The 26350-nt window shown below is 36.9% G+C and overlaps 9 protein-coding genes across 9 annotated transcripts; 4 read left to right on the top strand and 5 right to left on the bottom strand.

The window, feature by feature from the left end:
* Positions 1-329: 329 nt before the first annotated feature.
* On the bottom strand, positions 330-1337 carry LOC112055240 (chorion class B protein PC10-like). The gene is made up of 2 exons (XM_024095263.2): positions 1287-1337; positions 330-776 (listed from the first exon to the last, which is right to left on the bottom strand). Exons 1-2 carry the CDS (start codon positions 1335-1337, stop codon positions 330-332), a joined length of 498 nt encoding a protein of 165 aa, XP_023951031.2.
* Positions 1338-4888: 3551 nt separating this feature from the next.
* Positions 4889-5879, bottom strand: LOC112055239 (chorion class B protein Ld34-like). Its single transcript, XM_052887010.1, has 2 exons — positions 5829-5879; positions 4889-5345 (listed from the first exon to the last, which is right to left on the bottom strand). The coding sequence occupies exons 1-2, from the start codon at positions 5877-5879 to the stop codon at positions 4923-4925; spliced, it is 474 nt and encodes a 157-aa protein (XP_052742970.1). The 3' UTR covers positions 4889-4922.
* A 981-nt stretch (positions 5880-6860) lies between these two features.
* LOC112055238 (chorion class A proteins Ld24-like) lies at positions 6861-7209 on the top strand. Its single transcript, XM_052887066.1, has one exon. The coding sequence runs from the start codon at positions 6875-6877 to the stop codon at positions 7184-7186; it is 312 nt and encodes a 103-aa protein (XP_052743026.1). The 5' UTR covers positions 6861-6874; the 3' UTR covers positions 7187-7209.
* Positions 7210-9313: 2104 nt separating this feature from the next.
* LOC112055237 (chorion class B protein Ld34-like) lies at positions 9314-10141 on the bottom strand. Its single transcript, XM_024095259.2, has 2 exons — positions 10091-10141; positions 9314-9736 (listed from the first exon to the last, which is right to left on the bottom strand). Exons 1-2 carry the CDS (start codon positions 10139-10141, stop codon positions 9314-9316), a joined length of 474 nt encoding a protein of 157 aa, XP_023951027.2.
* Positions 10142-10613: 472 nt separating this feature from the next.
* Positions 10614-15129, top strand: LOC112055236 (uncharacterized). The gene is made up of 5 exons (XM_024095258.2): positions 10614-10664; positions 11301-11634; positions 13257-13418; positions 13488-13624; positions 14809-15129. The coding sequence occupies exons 1-5, from the start codon at positions 10614-10616 to the stop codon at positions 15127-15129; spliced, it is 1005 nt and encodes a 334-aa protein (XP_023951026.2).
* A 2049-nt stretch (positions 15130-17178) lies between these two features.
* On the bottom strand, positions 17179-18003 carry LOC112055233 (chorion class CA protein ERA.5-like). The gene is made up of 2 exons (XM_024095254.2): positions 17953-18003; positions 17179-17562 (listed from the first exon to the last, which is right to left on the bottom strand). Exons 1-2 carry the CDS (start codon positions 18001-18003, stop codon positions 17179-17181), a joined length of 435 nt encoding a protein of 144 aa, XP_023951022.2.
* A 291-nt stretch (positions 18004-18294) lies between these two features.
* Positions 18295-19105, top strand: LOC112055245 (chorion class B protein PC10-like). The gene is made up of 2 exons (XM_024095268.2): positions 18295-18345; positions 18641-19105. The coding sequence occupies exons 1-2, from the start codon at positions 18295-18297 to the stop codon at positions 19103-19105; spliced, it is 516 nt and encodes a 171-aa protein (XP_023951036.2).
* Positions 19106-21898: 2793 nt separating this feature from the next.
* LOC112055246 (chorion class CA protein ERA.1-like) lies at positions 21899-22613 on the bottom strand. The gene is made up of 2 exons (XM_024095269.2): positions 22563-22613; positions 21899-22243 (listed from the first exon to the last, which is right to left on the bottom strand). The coding sequence occupies exons 1-2, from the start codon at positions 22611-22613 to the stop codon at positions 21899-21901; spliced, it is 396 nt and encodes a 131-aa protein (XP_023951037.2).
* A 495-nt stretch (positions 22614-23108) lies between these two features.
* LOC112055232 (chorion class B protein Ld34-like) lies at positions 23109-25497 on the top strand. The gene is made up of 2 exons (XM_052886987.1): positions 23109-23159; positions 25072-25497. The coding sequence occupies exons 1-2, from the start codon at positions 23109-23111 to the stop codon at positions 25492-25494; spliced, it is 474 nt and encodes a 157-aa protein (XP_052742947.1). The 3' UTR covers positions 25495-25497.
* The last annotated feature ends 853 nt before the right edge of the window (positions 25498-26350 follow it).

Genomic DNA, 26350 nt, shown 5'->3' with positions numbered 1-26350 from the left:
CGAGTATTTGCTATTTATACGTTTTCTATGTGATGCATTATACCTGCCCCTATAGTTACATATATTTTCCATACATTTTTCTAGTTTTCGAAGCGTTTGCGATCGTAGAAAGAGAGTCGAGTCGAATCACCACTGGGCTACAGGGGCTCGAAGTTGTATTATGTCTAGTGAGTTTGCTTTTACTAACATTTGCAAAAATTGTGAAATATGAGTTAAAGATAAATTAAATAAATCTAAGAACAAAAGCCAAAGTAGTAATAATCTTTTATTAAAATACAATCATAAATAAACAAAACGAACAACAAAATAAATTAATAAACATTGTACAGCTAGTGGTCACACTTTTTTCCAGCAAACGGTACGCTAGTATAACCTAAAGGAACAGGAGCGACGGGGCTTTCAGCTCTATAACCAATAGGACCTAATCCAGAAGCTTCTTCCTTCTGTATACCGACAACACCATCACCACAATCATAGGCAACTGATCCTGAACCGCTTGTAGGTAAAGGACCCTCCAAAGCTGCAGCTCCAAGGAATGGCAATGCACCAGTTACTGACAAAAGTCCATCGTAAGCGTTTTCTGACGTCACTGATACTCCATTTGGTGATATTGGTGATATGCTTTTGACTACCAAGCCTCTGCCGTTTGAAGCGGATAGCATTGATGGTTCTAAAATTCGGAATGGTGTACTGCAAGGAGGTTCCTTTGGTCCATCGAACGGTATGTTAGGGTTGTTAACTGGGTAAGCAGCACCCATGTATTGGGCAGTTATACTCTGAAAAAGATTAAAAGCAATCATTAATTTATTACTTCTTTAATTTTAATTGAATATTTTGTAAACATTTATGTATTAGCATGTAAATAGACAACAAACTAAAGTGCAACAATTAATTTCATTGTCTTTAGAATCGCTTTTGTCAGCTTATATTTCAAGGCAAATACAAATGTGTACAATATAACTTCATGCTGACGAATTTGCGGGCGTATGCCCATATTTAAATACTAGCGGACGCCCGCGAATTCGTCTGCGTGGAAATCAATGTTAACTTTCAACCCTTATTTCATCCCTTTCTATTTTTATTATAAAGCCAAAAAGTACCCTATGTTTTTTTCCAAGATCCCATTTTCCATTATACCAAAATTTTGGTATCCGTGAAAAGGTGACAGACAGACAGACTTATTTTCGCATTTATTATGTTAGTATAGATATGGTAAACAATTAAAAAAAATTAATATAAAACGCCATACGATAGAAAACTATTCAATATTAAAAATTAAAAAATACCTGTGCAAAAAATGTGCAAATGCACATGGACAAATAGAAGTTGACTGCCATTTTCTTAAAATTTCTGCTTCTATTTACGACCGATTATTTAAAATGATACTGAAATTTAAACTTGTATAATATTTATACTTACTTAAAGCGTAATATCAAGATTTTGTTTGCAATACAATAATGAAATAATTTTAATATTATCCAATATTTTTATCACTGTAAATTTCTGTATCTACCCTATTACAAAATTGCCATGAAGTTTGTACATTATTCTTAAAAACCATTTTTTTTTTAATTTAATAATAATTTATCACCTGAGTGAGTCATTAATTCGAAACTCTCTGCCGCAATAAACAATAACTATCTTTATAATCCGAATTCGGAAGGTTCTGGGTTCGATTTATAGCTCGGTCATTTTTTTTCAATGACTTCAGGCGTGTGTCTAGTTACCACTCTTTCTACCTATAGTTAGTTAAATTCACTATGCACTGATCTTTATGTGTCTTTCCCATATATACTTATGCATCTGAGACCTGGATGATCAAATTAGCTAATCGGTTCGATCGCTCAGGCGCTTTCGAGATGGGGTGCTGGAAAAGAATGCTCCGAATTCCGTGGACAGCATATAGGTATAACCATTGTATCGGTGCTAAAACAACTTAACATGTTGAAGAGACTGTCCTCCACCTGTCTTCAGATGATCCTCGAGTACTTTAGCTATATTGCCAGGAGAGAAAGAGATAACTTAGAGAAACTAGTGATCACTGGCAATGGGAAAGGAAAGAGACTTCGAGGACGTAACCCGATGCGTTGGTCAGACCAAAACCGCGGCACTCTCGACACCAAGGTACAAAAGTCTCTGCAAGTCGCGAAAAGCCACAAAAGCTACAAAAGGAGCCACATGGCGCAACATCGTCAAGAAACTAGCTTGTATTAGGGGTCAGTGGCGGATTTACCAGTAGGCTAAGTAGGCTGGAGCCTAGGGTGGTAGATTTTAGGGGGCGGCAAATTTGACCCAAAAAACTTTCGCATTAAAAAGAAATAAAGAAAATGTAATGATAATTATAATATTTTAGTCCTGTACAGTCCTAATAAAATATTTAAAAGTTATTATTGACACAATTTAAGGTAATTTGTATTGATTGCAAAACGTATCGAATTTAATAGTTCAGTAGAGGCTGTAAAAATTTAACAGGCTAGTATGCTAGTAGCGTTATACAATGACAAGTTAACCCTTGACTGCGATCTCACCTGCGGGTCTGTTATGTATATCGGTGTACCATTCATTTAATGAGTCACTATGTCGTTTCTAATCGTATTTTCATTTTAGCAGTGAAGGTTATTTCGTTGAAATAGCTATTTCAACGAAATAACCTTCACTGCATCATTTTGCATGAAATCATGATCATCTAACATGATTATTTCAACGGAATTACGTAGATAAATACTAGTTTTTCATTAAAATAACATTACTATCGGCTACTAACACGGCTATACTAATTTTATAGTTATACGTAATTTCATTGAAAACACAATGTTACGTAGATGATTGCAAAACCGAAAATAAGATGAAATACGATGTAGGGACTGATTGTTATCAAAGTTTGAATGGTACACCGAGTTACATAATAACCATGCTGATGTAAAGTGCCTATGCAGTCTGCGGATGTAATTTATTCTACGCATACATCTGACAGTTTCTACATAGAATCGTACCGGAACGCTAAATCGCTTTCGTCTTTGCCGGTAGGATGGTAACTAGCCACGGCCGAAGCCTACCACCAGACAAACTCACAAAAGGGTAGGTGATAGAGAAATACAGTATTGCGAGGTTTTGCATGACGCATCGTTGACAACAAGAAACCGTCACGTCAGTTGTAATCGTATTGTGTTTTATTACGAAAAGCACGTACGAGTTTTAGACGTTGCTCAAATAAAAAAAAAATACGGAACGAAATGGGGACGAATATATTTTTTGCAATAGTTCAAGACACGTCTCAACAGATTTCCGCTAATAAACTATTATTATTATTAGAAATTAAATAATATGCAAGACTAGTGGACGCCCGCATCGACGACTTCAGTTTTTCACAAATCCCTTGGGAACCATGGATTTTTCCGGGATGAAAAGTAGCCTTTGTGTTAATCCAGAGTAAATCTATTTCTATTCCAAATTTCAGCCAAATCGCTTCAGTAGCCACACAAAGGAGGAACAAACAAAACACTCACACACACACATAAACTTTCGCCTTTTATTAGTGTGAATAAAACATCTGTTTACTATTAATTGTTGTAAGTGATTTTAGTTTAAGTACCTACCAATTACTTATTTTTTGTTTTATCAAACAACTGGAAAATTTTCATCATAGAAAGCGAATATTTAACACTAAATACGTACGTGTCTATAATACGTAAAAATACACTCAGGGATAGTGTAGCTTTCCAACAGTGAAAGAATTTTTCAAATCGGTTTAGTAGTTTCAGAGCATCAATGCAAACAAACAAACAAACAAATAATAAAATCATACCTCTTTATAATAGTACTAGCAGACGCTGATTCCCGTTCCCGTAGGAATACGGGGATAAAATATAGCCTATAGCACTCGGGGATATTGTAGTTTTCTAACAGTGAAAGAACTTTTCCAATTGGTTCAGTAGTACCAAAGCCTATTCAAAACATACAATCAAATCCTTACTTTTTATAATATTAGTATAGGCATAGTATAAAGTTAAAGACTATATTTTTTCATTATTTTGGTACTAGTTGACGCTTGCGACTCCGTCCAAAACTCTTCATAAGGTATATTATCTTTCTTGTGAATTTTCCTTACATTCCATAGAAGTGGCTGAAGCGCACCACTAGACTTTTTTTGACATTTTGTGAGTACAAATACAAAGATAGGTACTAGCGGACCGCGTGGAATTTAGTTTTTCTCAAATCCTTCGGGAACCATGGATTTTTCCAGGATAAATAGTAGCCTATGTGTTAATACATGCTATTAATACATCTCAATTCTAAATTTCAGCTAATTCGGTTCAGTAGTCGAGGCGTGAAAGAATAACAAACATTCTTATCCTGAAAATCATCATTTTTCGCAAATCTCGGTAAACCATAGATGTTTTCGGGATAAAAAGTAGCCTATGTGTTAATCCAGAGTAAAATCTATTTCCATTCCAAAATTCAGCCACGTCGCTTCAGTAGTAGCGGCGTTAAAGAGTAACATTCATCCAAACATCCATACAAACTTTCGCGTTTAAAATATTAAGTAGAATTATCCCTTCAGCTAGACGGTCCGACGACATCAAGAAGATAGTGGGGAGTGGCTGGATCATGAAGGCGGAGGATTGTTTGTGGTGGCGCGCTCTCGGAAAGGCTTTTGTCCAGCTGTGGACGAATACAGGCTGTTGATGAGGTATTATCCAAGCCCAAAATGATACTCAGGAAATCATCTATAATGGATGCAGGTGGCTTAGGCTCGTGATGTTTAGAAGTCCATAGGCTGACATGATGATGATGACAAACGCATAAAAAAGGGTTGTCGTCGTGTTTCAAAACAAAAGCAGTAAATATGTATATAAAAAATGTATTTGATCTAAATTTGAAACAACAACAACGTTAAAATATTAATCTCGTTGGCACCCCCATCAGTACATGCCGCAGCCGCACGGCCTGCCGTAGTAGCCCTCGGGCGGGTACGCGTACAGCTCGGGCGCGTACCCGTACGGGCCCGCGTTGATGCTCTCGCTCGTCATGGCGACGTTGCCGTTGCCGCAGCCGTACGTGATGGCGCCGCTGCCGGCGGTCGGCAGCGCGCCCTCCAGCGCCACCGCGCCCAGGAACGGCACCGCGCCGCACACCGACAGCGGCCCTTCGTACGCGTTCTCCGACGTCACCGACACGCCCGTCACCGACATGGGCGACATGCTGGTGATCTGGAAGCCTCCGCCGTTGATGGGCGCGAAGGCGCACGGCGCGGCGAGAGGGATCTCGGCGTAGGGCGCGGCGCCCCACTGGCCGGGGTACGGCGCGGCCCAGGGCGCAGCTCCGAGACATTGAGCGGAGATGTACTGAAAACAAAATGCAAATTTAAAGGCTACCGAACTAGTAATAGGTTCCATACCTAGTTAAAGTTCCATGCTACCATATTGCACTGATGATTGACTGAGCTTTGGGTTAAGACTTCGCCGGTACAAGCTGGTGGATGACAGTCAAGGAAAATTGTTTTATTCCAATTTTTTAAGACTGACTGCACCGTCACATTAACTGGTGAGATAGTTTTGCAATTATGTTACCTCCTAATTATTGTAAATTAATGTACCTTAAATTAACAAGTAAGGACATAAAAACCAACTACTCGAAAGTGTTTGTTCGCAGAAATTTTTGGTCAGGTGAACATAATCATTATCAGTCTATTTTAACGACACACTAAAGAGTCAAGGCCATATCCCTTCTTATAGGAGAATTTGAGCTAAGACCCACCACACTGGTCTATTACGAGTTGGCAGGCTACTATAAAAGCAAAACTTCATTATGTTTCTGTTACAACTTACCTGGGCTAAAAGTGCTTGAGCACAGAAAACGAGAACTGCTTTCGCTACCATTTTTAGAAAAAGTAGTTTTATTTACTTGTTGATGGGTAAAGAAGTGAGTGAACAGTGTGATTTGGACAATATTTTTCGTACATTTTATACTTAAAGTATTACATAAAAATATGAAATGATAAATATTATAAAGTCAAGTATTTCTGTTATTTACGAGTAAAACTTAGGTCACTATTTCTAGAGTAATAATTATATCAGTCCTAATTTACAAAAAATGCTTACCTACTTTCCTGATAAAGGTTTGTAATCGGTAATTTAAACCACATATTATGAATAAACATGACGTCAAATAAATGTTTTTTTATTAAATTCTTAAGTAATAAATGAGATTGACTAATTAAAAATAATCATTAGAAATTGTGTTGTGTGACGTTGTCTTATCAAACACGTAAAATATGTCAGTGTTTCATGATAAAAATTGCAAAATTAGAAATGATAGTTTTCTATAAAAACTAAGTAAGACAAAAGCAGACATCAATATTCTACATTTGATTGCAACTTGTACAACCATGTCCAGCTTTGCTTTCCTTTTACTTTGCGTCCAAGCTTGCTTGGTCCAGGTAAGAAAAAAAAAATATTTTAATAAGAATTTTTTATGAGAGTAGCTGAGAGTCCTGGGTTTGATTACCAGTTCCACCAAATTTAGGTTCTTATATTTCCAAAATTGGCCCAAGTTTGATCTCGTGAGCCTTTAGATTAACTTTTGCTATTTATTTACCTTCGCACCAGCAATGAGCAGATAAGCTAAGCATTCAGTTTTAAGTTGCAATATCGTATATAGGTAAAATTTAAAAAAATGTTTGGGTTAAAAACCTTAAAAAAACTATAAAATAAAAAAAAGTAAACTATAAAACAAAAAAATCAAGGATATCCCTTTTTTAAATTATCATTTAATTAACTAGTAAAGATCGTAGAATTTGGTTATCGGTAAAAATATATTTACATAACAATGTCTATTTCAGAATGTATTCGGTCAATGCCTCGGTCCAGCACCAATGGCGTATGCTCCAGCTATGGCGCCTTACGGCTATGGCGCCGGTCTGCCAGCTACGCCATTCGGTGTAGCGCCAATGGCAGTGGAGCTCGGCGGGCTTGGAGCTCCCATTGAAGTCGGCGCGTACGGCGGAGCCGGCGTTGGTGATGTGGCGGTCGCTGGTGAGATGCCAGTCGCTGGCACGACATTCGTTGCTGGACAGGTGCCCATCCTCGGCGCGGTGCGCTTCGCTGGTGATCTGCCAGCCTGTGGCACTGTCACCATCTCTGGCAGCTGCGGATGCGGATGCAACAGTGGTCCTTATTATTACTAATAAAGGCCATACAGTAGCTAATATTGTTGTCTAGTAATAAATTTTTTAAAAATGATATACAATATTGTTTTTTCCCTAAATTATTACCTCATTTAGTTAGATTCGATTCTATACCTTAATTAAAATATACAGTATGATAATAATAATTATAAAAAAATACCACCGGTCAAAAACATAAACGTACCCGCGAAACTAAACAGCGAAAAACAACAATATAATATTTTCCACCTAATGATCACGTTGAAGGTGTCAAGCGGTTGCTGTATTAATTCAAGCCGTACTTACCTATCATAAAGATTTTGATTATGTGTTTTTTTTAGTAACGACTTAAATGAACACCATACGGGCTTGGCTTGATGTTCACTACCAATAAAAATACCTACTTAAAGTTTAGGGCGGTCTATGCATCCATTTCTTAAATCGGAAATGTTGTCCATACAGGCATACGGTTCATACAGGCTCGAAGTAAAAAAGTTAAAGTAAAGACTAAAAAAGTTGATAAATTGAATCACAACATTTCCGACTATTATTTTAAACATTATTTTTCTATGTATGGAATGTAAAATCGTAAATAGAATTTGTATGAAGGTCTACTTCATACTATTCTATACTTGTACGATTTTATCGCAACATACTAAGCCAATATAACAAACTAGCTGACGCCGCGTGGTTTCACCTGCGTGGTTCCCGTTACCGTAGAAATACAGGTATATTATATAGCTTATAGCCATCCTCGATAAATGGACTATCAAACACTGAAAGAATTTTTCAAATCGGACCAGTAGTTCCTGAGATTAGCGCGTTCAAGTAAACAAACAAACTCTTCAGCATAATAATATTAGTTTAAGTTATTGTTTACATTATTACCCGACTGCAAGAAGGGTTATGTTTTTCGCGCGTATCTTGTATGTATGTTTATATCTTGTTAGCTTTGTCTTAATAACCCAAGTGTTCTTAGATAGGTGAAATTAAAAAAAAACCAACAAGACGACTGTGAGACGCTATAGACTCGAGATGAAATTTTTTTTTTTTTTACTATTGCAACATGGGTATCAAAATCAACGGCTTTTTGTGAGAAATTCAAAATGGTATATCATGGCCATGTTAAAAAAAACTACAATTAGAAAAACGTTATTTATTAATTGTCTATACAAAATACGCGAGGCGGATGACTATATGGTGCGAGGTTTATGAAGTGAAGTTATAAAACACCTAAAATATACTAAACTAAATATATTGATTATAAAAATCCGACAAGTGCGAATCAGATTCACCTACCCAGGGTTCCGTAGATATTTTTTTGAATATTTACTTAACCTCGGTTGGACGTAGGCATACATTATCGTACTTTGTAATATATAACCAACGTAACAAATAAATCCGAAATTCACCATCTATCGTAACAAAAAAGGTGTAAAATAAATAAATAAATTAAACAAATAAAAAAACACGACTGCATAAATTATACAAAAACTGAAAAGAAAAAAATAAGCTCAGTCCAGAAGTGTAGAAAGCAATTAGAAAACAGTCGGGACCTGTAAATAATGTAGACAAAAATCATCCTATTCAATATAATAGGTCCCGACTGTTTTTTTATTTGTTTAATTAATTAATTTATTTCTTTACTTAATTTATCAGAATGGGACGATGTAGATATTGCACGGCTAGAGTGACTAATTGGATAACAGCGAATATTAAATAAAAATTAAATTAAAAAAATAAAAACAAGTTGTAACCAGAAAAAAAAGTGTAAAAAGCAATTCGAAAAAATTCGGGACCAATATTGGACATAATTAAAGTTCTTCTTCTGTTTTTATATTTTATGCAGTTGAGTTTTTTGTTTTCTTAATTATTTATATTATTAGACCCTCTTTTGACGCAGTCGGGTTATAGTTTTTTAAACTTTATTTTTGTCGTCAGTGTTTTCAAGGCGTCGTCTCAGACACCAATAGATACTGGGTCCGAGTGTTAAACCCATGATGATATGGGTTAAAAGCATCGTTTATTAAAAGGTTGTCGTAGTGTTTATAAAACAAAAGCAGTAAATATATATAAAAAATGTATTTGATCTAAATTTGAAACAACAACAATTTTAAAATATCAACGAGCTAATCGTTGTCACCCCCATCAGTACATGCCGCAGCCGCACGGCCTGCCGTAGTAGCCCTCGGGCGGGTACGCGTACAGCTCGGGCGCGTACCCGTACGGGCCCGCGTTGATGCTCTCGCTCGTCATGGCGACGTTGCCGTTGCCGCAGCCGTACGTGATGGCGCCGCTGCCGGCGGTCGGCAGCGCGCCCTCCAGCGCCACCGCGCCCAGGAACGGCACCGCGCCGCACACCGACAGCGGCCCTTCGTACGCGTTCTCCGACGTCACCGACACGCCCGTCACCGACATGGGCGACATGCTGGTGATCTGGAAGCCTCCGCCGTTGATGGGCGCGAAGGCGCACGGCGCGGCGAGAGGGACCTCGGCGTAGGGCGCGGCGCCCCACTGGCCGGGGTACGGCGCGGCCCAGGGCGCAGCTCCGAGACATTGAGCGGAGATGTACTAAAAAATGCAAGTATATATTATTAGCATTAAATATTTTAATTACGCTAAAAATTCTACAAAACTTATGATCTGTAACTTAAACTTATCACACTAAGCACACAAATCCACATGAGGCAGCGTAGTGGGTTTATAAGCTTCAATACTAATATCCCATAAAAGGGAAGGCCCGGCCCTGTAGACCATTTTAATAGCCTGATATCTAACACAGTAGGGTTCGTCATGACATAGCTCTTCCAGAGAGGTATTGCCATCATTTGTATTTCTGATACTATTTTAAGTCCAGTTACTTTAACAGTAATTATTAACTTAATTCAAAAAGAAATTCTGAGATACTTTTTCTGGTTTTCTTACCTGGACTAAAAGTGCTTGAGCACAGAAAACGAGAACTGCTTTCGCTACCATTTTTATAAAGTAAGTAAACAGATTTACTTGTTAATGGTTGAAGAAGTCAGTGAATAGTGTGCTTTTGAGAATATTATTAGCATATTATATACCAGAGTTATTGCCAATATTAACTGATAAATAATAATTATTTTGTTTCTTGTCAAATCCATTCAGTTAAATTAAAAGTTAGGTCACTATTGCTAGAACGATAATAATTATGTCAGTTTTCATATTACGATAACAAAATTATGTACAACCGATAAAGGTAATATTTTAAAATACATTATTTTTTTTTTAATTTTTACAATTATTTAAATAAGAATAATTCTCAAGTAATAGGGATTAAGTAACACTTTTTTTAATTATGTGTTATGAGTAATGCATAAGTTTTCCTTACGAACAACGTAGTCAATTACAAAATAGTTTCATATAAAAAGTGGGACAATAATATAGCAGGCATCAATCAGATTTTAATTTACCAAATACAAACATGTCTTCCTTTGCTTTCCTTCTTCTGTGCGCCCAAGCTTGCTTGGTACAGGTAAGAAAAAACTGTATCTCGAATCGATGAGCCCCTTTTCTATTCCTTCTAGCGTTCGCCCTCAACTATGTTCATGTGAAAATCGATGTAAAAACTCATAAATACAACACCCTTTTCAAAAATCTTCAACCCGTTTTTAACTCTTTAGGGGTAGAAATTTGAAAAATCTTAAATTACATTATTTTTAGTATTTTTCTGATAGTACATACAATTTTTTAGAAATGTAACTTCAGAAATGAAGGACTTTACATACAAACTCTCAATAACTATTTTCACCCCTTTCTGATTTTATTTTCGTAATAAAAATAACATTCTTCGTAATATGGTCTCAAATCGTGTCAAGTTCCTTTTTGATTCATTCAGTAGTTTTAATGTGATGTCTGGTTGGCAGACAGACAAACAAAATATAAAAAAAATATTTTTGACTTCAGTATCGATTACCTGCATTTTTCGGACTGTCTACAACAGTACGCACAAAGATTGGATAGTCGGAAAAAGAGCACCAGGGCAACAGCGAAATAAATCACCATTCTCAGTCCCAGCGCTAAACTTCAGTTTGAAGAGGATCGATTACCTAATGCCCTCCAATTAAAAATTTAAACTAAAATTTTATTTACTTAATAATATCTATTTCAGAATGTATTCGGCCAATGCCTCGGTCCAGCACCAATGGCGTATGCTCCATCTATGGCGCCTTACGGCTATGGCGCTGGTCTGCCAGCCGCGCCATTCGGTGTAGCACCAATGGCAGTGGAGCTCGGCGGGCTCGGAGCTCCCATTGAAGTCGGCGCGTACGGCGGTGCCGGTGTTGGTGACGTGGCGGTCGCTGGTGAAATGCCAGTCGCTGGCACAACATTCGTTGCCGGACAAGTACCCATCCTCGGCGCAGTACGCTTCGCTGGTGATCTGCCAGCCTGTGGCACTGTCACCATCTCTGGCAGCTGCGGATGCGGATGCAACAGTGGTCCTTATTATTACTAATAAAGGCTTTATCTTTTGTAATTATATTGTTGCCTAGTAATAAATTTTTTGAACATGATAAATACCTAATGTTTTTTCTTTCATAAATCAAAAAAATTATTTTATTTGCCATTGTTTTTATCATTTATACGTAATGCTTACACGTTTTATGTAAATAGAACAAATTGAAATACGATACGTAAGTAACACGTACACGGAGTAGTTCTGTTTGGTCAAATTAAATATGAGAAGACCTGCATCAGTAGGTCAGCCAGTGACCAAAAGTTAGATCAGTGACATCAAACTGGTTGCAGGGAGACGTTGGATGCAACTTGGCTGATTAGGATGTTCATGGTTACTTACTCAATTAAGAACGCAACAATGACTGAATGGATTGGAATGGAAGTTAGCACACTCAATGATCTGGATGAACACAAATAATACTTTTTCTAATAAAAAAAATTATTTATTTCAAGTAGGCTCAATCTACAAGCACTTTTGATACGTCAGTTGACTATTTGTAAATATTCTACCACCGGTTCGGAAGGCCAGTTCTGCTGAGAAGAAACCAGCAAGAAACTCAACAGTTGCTCTTTTTTTAAAAAAATCTTACAGTATTATAATTGATAATAACATTACAATGTCTTATATTTTTACTTCTTGTGTGAAGGTGGATGCTGATCCAATGGCCTCTAAGCACCTTTATCATTAAGAAACTCATCAATGGTGTAGTAATCTCGACTAAGTAAATGTTTTTTAACACATTGCGTAAAGCTATACACTGGCAGGTCCATCACAGTCTTGGGGATGTTGTTATAGAAGAGTAGGTACACCCAAACTTACAAATGATTTTTTTACTCTTTGGAGATGATATACAGAAATAACTAACTTATATCCGTGTCTAGTAAGACGTGGGTTTAAATCTCCTTTTCGTTTGTACTAATTTATATTTTGTCTTACAAAGATTATGCTGTTGTAATGACAGGCTACTGTTAGTATACCTATTGCTTTAAATTTTTGACGAAGGGACTCACGTGATTTTAATTGATATATTGCTCAAATTGCTCTTTTTTGAAAAACAAATATAGAATGTACATCAGCAGCCTTACCCTACAACCAAATACCATAAGACATTACGCTGTGAAAGTACGCAAAATAAACAAGTCTAGCTGTATCAACATCAGTAAAATGTCTTAATCTTCTCACTGCAAATGCAGCTGAGATAAGTTTATTAAACAGGTTTTCTATATGAGCACCCCACTGAAGTTTACAATCCAAGGTCATTCGACTAGCTCTCTATTTAGGCTAATCTGCAAAATTACTCTTTTTTCGCTTTTTAGGGTAGTAGGTACGTTTGTTAGGTATGTTTGTTTATGAAGTTGTTTGATTATTTTTCAAGATTTAAAATATATTACGAATTGAAACTAAATAAGAGAATTAAATTAATTTCTTTATTAAAAAATCATAATTTAAAAAGTAATTAAAACAATTTAACAATCATGTAATATTTATATATCTTATGTTAGCAGTGATTTCCCGTTATATTAGTGTCACATATACAACACGCACTAAAAATAATTATTTATTACAAAGCGCCACAACCGCATCCTCTGTTAAAATGTCCGTATCCAGGGATTCCAGCATCGTATCCTAGAGGAGTGTATCCGTACGGCCCTGCATACGTGTTGATATCCTCGCTCAGTATCACTACATCCCCGTTACCGCATGTGTATGCAATCGCGCCAGTACCAGCCGTCGGTAAAGAGCCTTCTAAAGCAACTGCACCTAAGAACGGTATGGCTCCAGACACCGCTATGGGACCTTCGTAGCCATTTTCTGACGTCATAGACAACCCTGTCACAGGTATGGAAGAACTACTAGTAATAATAAAGCCTCCGCCGTTAGAAGCGGTGGGTGTAAAGGGTGCTGCCCATTCTGCAGTAGCGAATGGAGTGGCGGTACAAGGTTCGGAAACCCAGGACGCTGTTATTGGAACTTCTGTGAAGCATGGACCGTTCCATGGAGAAGGTCCCCACGCTAAGCTGTCGGCTGTTCCGTACCCAGCGCCGATACACTGGCTAGAGATGCACTGAAAAGACAAGAATTGTTATTAATCTTGCTGGTATATGTTATGACTCACTAAGGTGTTCCATACAGATTACTACTACTAAGATTTTTTTTTGAAATTGGACTCGATCGCTCATATTTCGCAGTGAATTAAGCCGTTTATCAGATCAGTCGGGTTTCTAGGTAACTCGGCTCTATGTAACCGTAAATTACTGAACATTACCTTTGCTTTTAACTAGGCCAAATCTACAACAACACATTGATGAGTAATTCACAAATTGGGAAACCAAAAAATTGGGAAAATTGGGATTTTCAAAACGAAAGAACAAAAGGAGTTCGCAGTTGTAAAGCAACGCGTATAGAACTAAAATATAGATAGGTACAACCGCTTCAAGTCAACTTACTTGCGCCAAAAGTGCTTGACCACAAAATAAAAGGACAACTTTCGTCACCATTGTCAAAATATACATGTTAAGTTCTACCTATTTATTACAAGTAAAACTTATTGAATGTGTGTTACCAATAAATTAAAGTACATTTTATAGATTCATATTACTGGAGTTATCTTATAATAATTACCACAAATACTTAGAATTATTATGGCAAAATTATAAGAACGTTGCAGTTAGGTCATCTTTTAAAGGTAACTATAATCATGTCAGTAATAATCGCAATAATTACACAACTGATATTGATTTTCAGTATAAATTCTGAGTTTGAAATTGGAATCAATATTCTGATATAGACTTCATGAAATACAAACATGTCTTCATTCGCTTTCCTTCTTCTTTGCGTCCAAACTTGCTTTGTACAGGTAAGAAAAAAAATTGAAACAAATAGTCAGCGGCATTTTTGATCTAAGACGCATTTTCTTAAATTTATATTGCCCATCGCCCACATTGATATTTTAATATGTTGTACAACTCATAAAAAAAAAAAACATTTTATATAGAATCTAAATGTATCAATGAATGTAATCTGAATGTATTTTGTGGATTTAATTTCACAACGGAAGTATGTGAATTTTCGTTCACGCGATCCATATTACTTAGTTACTGCCCATGTTGAACACCTATAGTCTAAAGCCTGGGTTTATATGTTATGGTATGCTTTTCAGAACGTATTCAGCCAGTGCTTGGGACCCATGCCATATGGTTCGACCGCAGATGCTCTAGCTCCTGGTTTACCTCCTTATAACTATGGTCCCGCAGCGCCATTCGGTGTGGCACCAATGGCAGTAGAGCTCGGCGCGTACGGCGGTGCTGGCGTTGGTGATGTCGCGGTCGCTGGCGAGATGCCAGTCGTTGGCACAACCCTCGTCGCTGGACAAGTGCCAATCCTCGGCGCCGTGCGCTTTACTGGTGACCTGCCAGCCTGTGGCAAAGTCACCATCTCTGGCAACTGTGGATGCGGGTGCAACCGTGGTCCTTTTTATTAATAATTGTGTTACATCATTTAATTGTTGTTAATATATTTTTTAAATATTGCAATAGTGGTTTACTATTCCATCTTACCTTTACAAATCAATCCATATTCTAGAAAAAACATATACGGGTAAAAAGTTCGTGTTGCTTAAATTTCATTAGGTTTTGAACTTAACGTTAAAGTTAACGGTCAATACAATGGTAAAAGATCTGCTATTAGAAATATACTAGCGAACGCTCGCGACTTCGTCCGCGTGGTTTTCAGTTTTTCACAAATCCCGCGGGAACCATGAGTTTGATGACTGGGTTGAAAATTATGCCTATATGTTAGTCTACACTGAATCTATTTCCATTCCAAATTTTAGCCAAATCGCTTCAGTAGACGCGAGCGTAAAAGAGGGGCAAACCTGCACATAAACTTTCGCCTTTTTATTATTAGTGTTAAACCCTAATCTATTATATTTTATTAGTGTTAAGAAATAAATTATATTCATAGTGACACATTGCACATAGATTGCCTAGTTAAATTGCGGCCAGGCATATCTATACTAATATTATAAAGCTGAAGAGTGTGTTTGTTTGTTTGATTGAACGCGCTAATCTCAGGGACTACCGGTCCGATTTGAAAAATTCTTTTGAGTGTTAGATAGCCCATTTATCGAGGAAGGCTATAGGCTATATATTATCCCCATGTTCCTACGGGAACGGGAACCACGCGAATGAAACCGCGCGGCATCAGCTAGTTTTTCATACAAAATCTAGAAATCCATGAACTAGATCAAAGGCAACATAATTTTAGACGAACGAAGACGGCGAACTTTGAAGTAATTAGGTCATTTCCCAGGCTTAATGACATGCTATTAATGTACCTACTCAGAGGAGGAGTATATTAAAGTGGGCGGATAAATGTGCCTCTGAGTATATTTGGATCAACATTAGAACCTACCTGTATAATAATTGAAAATCAGTTTTTATTCGTCAAAATAACTTTCGCCGAAATTCGTTACATCGCTTTACATGAAAACAATGTTGAATGTCTAGAAACATTATTCTCAGATCTTAGAGATTACAGAGTTAACTTCGTTATGTAGACTTAATTCTACATAACGAATTCTTTACAAGGTTCTCAGTTAAACAATTTACATTATACATATCTATGCCAGTCAAATACCTACTAATACAATCACTCATTCGATGTAATTGGTTGGAAAACAATTGGGGGATATTTTTTTCTTTTTTGTTTCTAGATTTGATCTGCAATCAGTCGACAGGTTATACGCGGATTAGTGGTAAGAAAAGATGGCGTTGACAGATACAAGGACTACTATCCTCAAGTTAAATTAAATTGAATTTATTTCCAAACCGTAGTTATATAATTACAGTGGCAGAATAACTAAATATAAGAATAGGATAAGTTTGCATTGAGTCAAGCACGTCTGCCCGTTTTAACCTTATATCTCGATCAGCTCAAGGGGTATAATTGAAGTTAGCGTTGTAATATTATTCGCCCAGCTTAGGGCGCTTGTAGACTTTTTTTTCAACCGGATATCGGACCGTGTTTTTTACCGGATTCGCGGAGGTGTATGGTTTATAATGAGTGTGTGTATATGTACCGGACATCGGTTCGGTCAGATACTTGCCGGCGGAGTTCACTCTCGAGTAAGCTGTATCTTAGAATTTCGTAGGATTTTAATAGTAGTAGCAGTAGATTTAGAGTAGTAGTAAGGGTTCGACGTAATTTTTGAATCTTCCTGTAGCCTTCGATAACCTTATTTTTCTTGTTTCACAGGATTCATCTTCATAGATTCTACTGTAGCGCGTAATTTTGGTTTCTAAGTGCATTAAAATTAATGACTCATATTTTACTGCCTATATCCTAATGATTTCAAACCACTAAAGTAGTAAATACCAAAATCTTAAAAAATTAGAGGAAGCTTTGTAACGAATTACTTATTCTGATGATAATTACGATAAATAAACGGAAGCTGAATTAAAGAAATTATAACGTTTTATTATTACATAACAACCAATTTTTAATTTAATTTACATAATATTTAAATTGCTTAGTAATAATACGGGCTAGGGCCACGGTTGCATCCGCATCCGCAGCTGCCAGAAATGGTGACTTTGCCAGAGGCTGGCAGATCACCAGTGAAGCGCACGGCGCCGAGGATTGGCACTTGTCCGGCGACGAGGGTGGTACCAGCGACTGGCATTTCACCAGCAACTGCGACGTCTCCGACTCCAGCTCCGCCGTATGCACCGAGTTCTATATGTGCTGGGGCACAGCCTGGTCCGAGTCCGCCGAGCTCCACAGCCATTGGGGCAACTCCGAAAGGCGCAGGGGGCAGACCAGGCCCATAGCCATAATGTGCCAAGCCTGGAGCCATAGCAGCTGCGGGACCCGGGCCATAGCCTAAAGGTCCAAGGGACTGGCTGAATACATTCTAGAAAAAAAACCATGATCTTTACTATATTAAATTATATTGTAACTATATAATATTGTTTAAACTATTTATTCCGTACACATAAATATTTCAATTTAATGGTGCTGTTTTGGCAACAGACATTTTCTTCTTTTTATGTGAGTAATTTTTCATTTCTACCCATATTCGAGTCTCCTTTCATAATGAGAGGAGTTTGGCCAATTAATGACATAGTAAAGATAAATTAGGTACTAAAACTCCCAATTAATTTGTACCACTTAGTAATAGTCATTATAATATTATCAATTTATAGAGCTTAAGTTGTATGTGTGTGTGCTTGTTACTCCTAAATTTTAAATTTTACAATCTTTAAACTGTTAATTTAAACTAAGTCCAATGTCTATTTCTTACCTGTATCAAGCAAGCTTGGAAGCAAAACAAAATGAAAGAAAGGGAAGACATGTTTGTTCTCGAAGAAGTCAAGTGTAGAATATTATTTTAATATTTAACTTTTACAATTTATACAGTAAATCGATATCTGTTATGTAATTATTATCATTGGATATTGACATAATTAAGGCTTCGGTAACAATGACCTAACTTCATTATTTATGTCTATATTTTTCATTATTTACGTGATAATTCTTATCAGTTAACTTTGGTAATCTTGAACATATAAAATGTACTAAAACACTGTCAAAAATCACATTCACTTACTTTACTTCCAACAAAAAAATCAATACCTTTTTGAAAATGGTAGCAAAAGCCGTTCTTCTCTTCTGTGCCCAAGCATTTTTAGCTCAGGTAAATAAGAATAATTACAACATAATAAAAACTGTCTCCAGACAAAATGACTACCGCATAAAAATGCGTTTAGTAATTATGGAGACGAACACAAACAAATAAACAATCAAAACAATGTTGTTTTATTCTCTCACAAAATTTAATGTACAAACACGCTTTGTAATTTCCATCCCTCGTTATTGTATTATGTTGCTATTTGCATATACAATTTTCATGCAAATTTTCACTGCAATGCATATAAAATAAATTTTAATTAATTGCAGATTTAACATACGTTATTTTATTTTCCTTTCAGAGCATCTCAAGTCAATACCTCCCATTCGCTGCTCCATGGAACGCGCCATACATCGCTGAAGCTCCTTTAGCCGCGCCATGGGCTGCCGCACCATGCTCTGCTGCACCATGCTCCGTTCCTTTAGTCGAAGAATGGGCTGCTTTTAGACCCGCTGCATCTAACGGAGGAGGTTTTGCTGTTACCAGCGTATCACCCATGGCCGTGACCGGAATAACCATGAAGTCTGATAACGCGTACGAAGGTCCGTTAACAGTGACTGGTGCTGTACCGTTCTTGGCTGCTGTGGCTTTGGAAGGCGCTCTACCAACAGCGGGTACTGGCGCTATTACATATGGATGTGGTAACGGGAATGTAGCCATGCTGAGCGAGGATATCAATACATACCCTGGTCCGTACGGATACCCTCCTTTGGGATACGAAGGACACGGTTACAACAGACCGTGTGGATGTGGCGCTCACTATTAAATCACAATATTTATTAGATATTATTTGTTGAGTTAGATAGTTATGTTTGATGAATAATTTGATTTGATATAAAATATATTTTTTATTATCACAATTTTCCTTTTTAATTTGTTCAACATCCCTTCAAGAATATCAATCAAGTCATCAGTACATAAAAATAAAGTTGAGGTGTATGTCTGTGATTTCAAAATAACTATATTTTCACAACTGCTTTTAGTTATTTACACAATACTAAAACACAATCAAGGTATTTTTAACCGACAACTTCAATAAGGAGGAGGTTCTCAATTTTATAGTATTTTTTTATGTATGTACACCTGATTACTCGAAGACGCCTGGACCGATTTCAAAAATTCTTTTTTTGTTTTAAATGGTATACTTCCTATTTGGTCCCATTGACATCATGTCAAGATTTGATGATGAAATCCTGGAGAAATTGAGGGGAACTTTTAAAAATTATAAAAGTACCTAGTGTGTCCGTAATTTTTTCCATTTAGTACTTTAAAGCACCACAATTTGATGAAGGCTTGGAATCGATCTGATGATGGAGCAATAATGCAGACAAGGGAACTCCTCAACGATTTACAGCAGTTACCTTGTGTTTGGGCTCAATTTATTTGTATTAATGAGAACTTTTTACATAGATAGGTCATTAGGAGTCTGGTGATGAAGACCAAGGACAATTAAGGGAACTCCTTAACGGCTTACAGTAACTATCTTTTGTTTGGACTTGATTAATTCGTATTGCTGAGAACTTTCTACCTAGATGGGTTGTGTCTGTCATTAGGGATCTGATGTTGCAGACCAAGGTCTTATTAAGTGAGCTCCTTAACGGTTTACGGTAGTTATCTTGTGTTTGGACTTGATTATAATTTGTATTGCTGACAATTTTGTACCTAGATGGGTGTGTCATTAGGGGTCTAGTGATTAAGATGAAAGACAGTTAAGGGAACTCATCATCGGTTTACAGTGACTATCTTTTGAAATTTCTTCATAAGGTTCAATATTGCCAAAATTTTCAGTTCGTACAAAAAGAATAGTTCATTAAGTTGAAGCTGAAGTTTTACATAGGACAACCACTACCTACTACTCATGGTGATGTTTTAGTTTCAAAACTAAATTTACACCAAACGATTGGGCTTGACCGACAGTCTATTTTGCAATTGACAGTCAAGTTTTACAATCGACTATCAATCAAGCCTAATTGTACTGTATTAGTCACCATAAGTGGTGTGCAAGGCTTTTAAGTAGGGAAGGTATTACAGGTACAAATTATTTAAAATGGCGGATTGTCGAAGTCCTAACGATAGGCAGAAATTTTTTGCTTCCATGAAGTGCACGTTAATTTTGTATTGTGAATAGGCATGGAAAGCATTGATGAAGTCTAAATGTGGTGATAGACTTGAGCATTGTAACAGAACAAGGAGCATTCGCCGTTTTCATATTTGTCGAATTGAACAACGAGCTGAGCCAAGCATAGAGCAAATATTGCTACGAGCATCTTTCGAATTTTAGCGAACGCTCGTCAATGATATTCTTCATGAAGATATCAGACTTCCATGTTTTCTCAAAAATCGTAGAAAAATCGTTGCACTCATATCACATATCGGAAGAATAGAGCCTATTTTGGTAGAAATACCAAAAAATTGGGAGCTTCGAGATCTTCTGTCACACTGAAGAGCAACAGGAGTGCGGAGAGGGACGTCGCAGAGCGGCGGGGCGTGGAATGATGACAGAAGCTTGGCTCGGCAAAAACTACAAGTAAATCTGCTCGCTATTGAATGTTCGCTAAAATGTCCTCGTATTTTCTGTTCCGTATATTCGCACGAATGCTTAATACAAGTGAATGCTGAAGTCTATCAGAATCATGTGGTAATATAATACCACATCATTCTGATAGACTTGAATTTACAAAACTCCACCTCTACGAAAGTTCAAATTTTTCGCTTGATTCATAGTATGCAACAATAATAACAAGATGGTTCTGGCCTACATTATCATAAATGTAATTAATAAATATAGACTAAAATCATTCTATCCAATACGTTTTTTTAATTTCTCATTTCACTTCTGGTTAGAACTTGTTTTTTTCCTTTTCCGTTTTTAAGTTTTATGCAGTTGGGATGTTTTTTATTTTAACTATTTTATCTATTTTTCTATAAGCTTGGGCTTAATAAAATTAAAACTAATTAAACCTATAGAATTTATTAGTATTAAATATTATTTTAGATGCACTCATATTATTTGTATTTCTCATTCATCGTAGGAGCTTCAATTTATGTAACATTTGAGTAAATAAACTTGATTTTCCCCGTTAAAAACTATTCAAGAGTAAACTGTGAAGAAGGTTAAAGTAATTATCATTATAATTATCATTATATCTGCCGACGGACGTCCACAGCAGGACATAGTCCTTTTGTAGGGACTTCCAAACATCATGATACTGAGCCGCCTACGTCCAGCGAATCCACCTGGTGGGGGGTCGACCAACACAGCGCTTTGTAGTGTGGGGTCGCCATTCCATCACCTTGGGACCCCAAAGTCCATCAGATCGAATCAAAAATGAGGAGGTCCGCAGAAGAACCAAAGTCACCGACATAGCTCAACGAATCGCGAAGCTGAAGTGGCAATGGACGGGCACATACACAAGTTAAAGTAATAAGACCGTAATAATATATTTGAAAATATTTTTATTGCATTATGTGACATTTTGTTTTCAATTTATTTTTCATCAACAGATTTTTAATACTAATCAACAATTACAATACTTAATGGTGTAAGTGGAATTTATGATTAGTAATAATAAGGACCACTGTTGCATCCGCATCCGCAGCTGCCAGAGATGGTGACAGTGCCACAGGCTGGCAGATCACCAGCAAAGCGCACCGCGCCGAGGATGGGCACCTGTCCGGCGACGAATGTTGTGCCAGCGACTGGCATCTCACCAGCGACCGCCACGTCACCAACGCCGGCTCCGCCGTACGCGCCAACTTCAATGGGAGCTCCGAGCCCGCCGAGCTCCACTGCCATTGGCGCTACACCGAATGGCGTGGCTGGCAGACCAGCGCCATAGCCGTAAGGCGCCATAGCTGGAGCATACGCCATTGGTGCTGGACCGAGGCATTGGCCGAATACATTCTGAAATAGACATTATTAAGTAAATATATTATTAACGATAGACAATTCATGTTTATTTGATGTGTTTAGTCTATAATTGTTTAGTTTTATATCGATATCGTATTTAAAAATACGATACGATATCGTATTTAAAAATTACTGTTTGCTTAGCAGTACGTTATTGTTATAATAACAGTATTAATATTATAGTAACAGCTGAAGGCTATCATCAGATCAAACCTGAGCCAATGTTAGAAATATAAGGTGGAGTTAAAAATCGACAAGGACTCTCGCGCCCCATAAGAAAATTCTTATTATAAATATTTTTTTTATTTCTTACCTGGACCAAGCAAGCTTGGACGCAAAGTAAAAGGAAAGCAAAGGAGGACATGGTTGTACAAGTTACAATCAAATATAGAATATTGATGTCTGCTTTTGTCTTACTTAGTTTTTATAGAAAACTATCATTTCTAATTTTGTAATTGTTATCATGAAACACTGACATATTTTACGTGTTTGATAAAACAACGTCACATAACACAATTACCAATACATATTTTTAATTAGTAAATTGTTACTTAAGATTTTTAATAAAAAAAACATTTCTTTGACGTCATGTTTTATACATAATATGTGGTTTAAATTACCGATTACAAACCTTTATCAGTAAAGTAGGTATGCAGTTTTTGTAAATTAGGGCTCACATAATCATTATTCTAGAAATATTGACCTAACTTTTACTCGTAATTTAAAGAAATACTTTACTTTTATCATTCATAATTTATGTAATACTTTAAGTATAAAATGTACGAAAAATATTGTCTAAATCACACTGTTTACTCATTACTTTACCCATCAACAAGTAAAAAAAACCACTTTTCTAAAAATGGCAACTAAAGCAGTTCTCGTTTTCTGTGCTCAAGCACTTTTAGTCCAGGTAAGTTGTAACACAAAAAAAAATCAAGTTTTGCTAAAGTCGCCTGCCATACCGCATTGAAGCAGCGTGGTGGGTTTTACCTTCATATACCCTCTCCTATAAAGAGAGAGGCCTTTTAGTGGTCCATTAAATTAACTGATAATGATTATATTCACATGACCAGAAATGTCTGCGAACAAACATTTAGTTTGTTTTTGTGTCCTTACTTGTTAATTTAAGGTTTATTAATTTACAATTACCAGTTAGTATAATTGCAAAGTTTTCTCACCCTGCGCGAAGGTGCAGTCAGTTTTAAAAAAAATTGAAAGAAATTCAATTACCTTGACTGTCATCCACTAGTTTGTTTGTAGTCATCCAATATAAATTGTCACTACTTCTTTGGAAATATGGTGACAATCGATCATAGGCGAAGTCTTAACCCAAACCAGACTCAGTCAATCATCAGTCCAATATGCATAGAACTTTAACTAGGTCCATTTAAGGAATTACTAGTTTTTAAGCCTTTAAAATTTGCATTTTGTTGTTAATACATCTCTGCACAATTAAAGTAACTTGACTTAAAATATAACAGAAATACAAATGATGGCAATACCTCCCCGGCAGAGATGTACAAAATGGTTTTAAAAAAGCATTTAAATACAAAATGCAAAATACTTTTGAGATTTACTATTTCAAATGCAAAATACCAAATAGGTTTGCGTTTGGTATTTTAAATGCTAAATGCAAAATAGGTATTTTCAAAATACTTTTTCAAAATAAAATACCTTTTGACCAAATCACAGATAATTTGTATTTATCATGAGAAATAGAGACATAATGTTCGTCGTTTTCGTGTGACATTGTCACTCGTCAAGACTAAAGGCGCGCACTTTGACCAACGAAGAAAAAAATAAAAAACAAGCCAAGCGCGTGTCGGGCCACGCGCAGAGTAGAGTTCCGTAGATTAAATGAGCAGTTTAATTCCTTATACATATAATGCACAAAAATATCGATAACGGTGCCCCACACCATGTGATAGAAGATAAAAAATTCATTCTCACTTTGCATGTAGGAAAGAACCCCAAAAACAACTTTTATTCGAATTTTCTTTTTACTACTTTATAGTCGTAATTAATATAACCAAATTTCAGCTTTCTAGTTTTAACAGACTTTGAGATATCTTATTTTATTTACAGCTTTACCTTTTTAATTAACTCATAATTAATTTTTAATTAATAATTTTAACCTAAAAAATCATTATTCAAGATTTTATTATATGACTTTGTTTACATCTTAATATACACACTCATGCTAATTTACAGATTTCTAGTAATTATAGTCACTGCGCTAAGCCGCGGACGGACGGGCGGACGGAAAGACAGACGGAAGTAGCGAAACTATAAGGGTTCCTTGTGGAATACGGAACCCTAAAAAGAACGCACATGGCTAGCAGACCTCTATTGGTCAAATTCGGCAATACAAGCGTCATTCGTTCATTTCGTTTTGTTTGACTGTTAATATTAGCTAAACTTAATCACAAAGTATTTTGCATTTTGAAATGAATATTAAAAATACAAAATACATCTCGAAAGGTATTTCAAATAAAATACAAAATGCTTTTTACTAAAAAGCATTTAAATGCAAAATACAAAATAGGTATTTTACATTTTGTATTTGCATTTTAAATAGAAGTATTTCAAATAAATCACATCTCTGCTCCCCGGAAGAATTATGTCATGATGAACTGTATTGCATTAGATATTCAATTAGCCTACAGGGCCTTCCCTTTTTTAAGACAGGAGTACTAAAGCTTTTAAACCCACTACGCTGCTTCATGTGGATTGGTGTGCTTAGGGTGATACGTTTAATTTTTGTAGCATTTTTTGGCGTAATTAAAATATTTAATGCTAATAATATATACTTGCATTTTTAGTACATCTCCGCTCAATGTCTCGGAGCTGCGCCCTGGGCCGCGCCGTACCCCGGCCAGTGGGGCGCCGCGCCCTACGCCGAGGTCCCTCTCGCCGCGCCGTGCGCCTTCGCGCCCATCAACGGCGGAGGCTTCCAGATCACCAGCATGTCGCCCATGTCGGTGACGGGCGTGTCGGTGACGTCGGAGAACGCGTACGAAGGGCCGCTGTCGGTGTGCGGCGCGGTGCCGTTCCTGGGCGCGGTGGCGCTGGAGGGCGCGCTGCCGACCGCCGGCAGCGGCGCCATCACGTACGGCTGCGGCAACGGCAACGTCGCCATGACGAGCGAGAGCATCAACGCGGGCCCGTACGGGTACGCGCCCGAGCTGTACGCGTACCCGCCCGAGGGCTACTACGGCAGGCCGTGCGGCTGCGGCATGTACTGATGGGGGTGCCAACGATAAATATTTTAATTCTTATTGTTGTTGTTTAAAATTTAGATGAAATACAATTTTATAATTCATACGTATCTTTCTTGTTTATCCCTTCGCCTTCCTTCGTCGTTCTAACATAGGACTGCCAGCCATAGCAAAGATTTGCATTGTTACATAGTATATCATCATAGTAGTATCATATGTTTTCTGTGGTAGTATCATCATTTACATAGTTAATCATTCATGTATGATGATGACGATGATAATGATGATGATGATGATGATGACCTAACATTTTGGCTGGTGGGAGACTTCAGCCGTGGCTAGTTACTACCCTACCGGCAAAGATTTATCTTTCCGGTAAGATACCGTGTAGAAACCGAAAGGAGTGTGGATTTTCATCCTCCTCCTAACAAGTTAGCCCGCTTCCATCTTAGATTGCATCATCACTTACCATCAGGTGAGATTGTAGTCAAGGGTTAACTTGTAAAGAATGATAAAAAAAACGCAAACGTTTGTGGCTATGTTAGCTTTTTACCCAAAAAATACTGTATAAGTTTTGATGAAACTTTATGAAATTATGAAAACCTAACTATATTTTGAAAACTATTTAAAAGTCTATAATGATGTGCGTCTGGCGTCTATCCTATCCTTAAACTAGTCCTTGGTAATAAATTAAATTAATAAATTATATTACTCCTCAGTAAAACCACACTGTGGTAAAACTCAATTTATAACATTAAATCTTATAAATTCTTATAAAATCTTATAAAAACTACGTAAAACAAATAAAGCTTTTAAAAACATGAAACATAAAAATTGTTATGTACAAACTATTTAATGTATATTTAAATTCTAAGTATATTAT

The sequence above is a fragment of the Bicyclus anynana genome, chromosome 18, assembly GCF_947172395.1.
Source record: "Bicyclus anynana chromosome 18, ilBicAnyn1.1, whole genome shotgun sequence".
NCBI classification, from domain to species: Eukaryota; Metazoa; Arthropoda; class Insecta; order Lepidoptera; family Nymphalidae; genus Bicyclus; species Bicyclus anynana.
This window is presented reverse-complemented; position numbering and strand designations above follow the sequence as displayed.

Coding starts and splice junctions, on each gene's coding strand:
- LOC112055240 (XM_024095263.2), bottom strand. CDS start 1,337: ATGGCAGTCAACTTCTATTTGTCCATGTGCATTTGCACATTTTTTGCA. Junction 777..1,286: donor TTTGCACATTTTTTGCACAG/GTATTTTTTAAT, acceptor AATCTTTTTCAG/AGTATAACTGCCCAATACAT.
- LOC112055239 (XM_052887010.1), bottom strand. CDS start 5,879: ATGGTAGCGAAAGCAGTTCTCGTTTTCTGTGCTCAAGCACTTTTAGCC. Junction 5,346..5,828: donor CTCAAGCACTTTTAGCCCAG/GTAAGTTGTAAC, acceptor TTTTGTTTTCAG/TACATCTCCGCTCAATGTCT.
- LOC112055238 (XM_052887066.1), top strand. CDS start 6,875: ATGGCGTATGCTCCAGCTATGGCGCCTTACGGCTATGGCGCCGGTCTG.
- LOC112055237 (XM_024095259.2), bottom strand. CDS start 10,141: ATGGTAGCGAAAGCAGTTCTCGTTTTCTGTGCTCAAGCACTTTTAGTC. Junction 9,737..10,090: donor CTCAAGCACTTTTAGTCCAG/GTAAGAAAACCA, acceptor TGCATTTTTTAG/TACATCTCCGCTCAATGTCT.
- LOC112055236 (XM_024095258.2), top strand. CDS start 10,614: ATGTCTTCCTTTGCTTTCCTTCTTCTGTGCGCCCAAGCTTGCTTGGTA. Junction 13,419..13,487: donor AGCAACTGCACCTAAGAACG/GTATGGCTCCAG, acceptor ACCCTGTCACAG/GTATGGAAGAACTACTAGTA. Junction 13,625..14,808: donor ACGCTGTTATTGGAACTTCT/GTGAAGCATGGA, acceptor TATGCTTTTCAG/AACGTATTCAGCCAGTGCTT.
- LOC112055233 (XM_024095254.2), bottom strand. CDS start 18,003: ATGTCTTCCCTTTCTTTCATTTTGTTTTGCTTCCAAGCTTGCTTGATA. Junction 17,563..17,952: donor TCCAAGCTTGCTTGATACAG/GTAAGAAATAGA, acceptor TTTTTTTTCTAG/AATGTATTCAGCCAGTCCCT.
- LOC112055245 (XM_024095268.2), top strand. CDS start 18,295: ATGGTAGCAAAAGCCGTTCTTCTCTTCTGTGCCCAAGCATTTTTAGCT. Junction 18,346..18,640: donor CCCAAGCATTTTTAGCTCAG/GTAAATAAGAAT, acceptor TTTTCCTTTCAG/AGCATCTCAAGTCAATACCT.
- LOC112055246 (XM_024095269.2), bottom strand. CDS start 22,613: ATGTCCTCCTTTGCTTTCCTTTTACTTTGCGTCCAAGCTTGCTTGGTC. Junction 22,244..22,562: donor TCCAAGCTTGCTTGGTCCAG/GTAAGAAATAAA, acceptor TGTCTATTTCAG/AATGTATTCGGCCAATGCCT.
- LOC112055232 (XM_052886987.1), top strand. CDS start 23,109: ATGGCAACTAAAGCAGTTCTCGTTTTCTGTGCTCAAGCACTTTTAGTC. Junction 23,160..25,071: donor CTCAAGCACTTTTAGTCCAG/GTAAGTTGTAAC, acceptor TTGCATTTTTAG/TACATCTCCGCTCAATGTCT.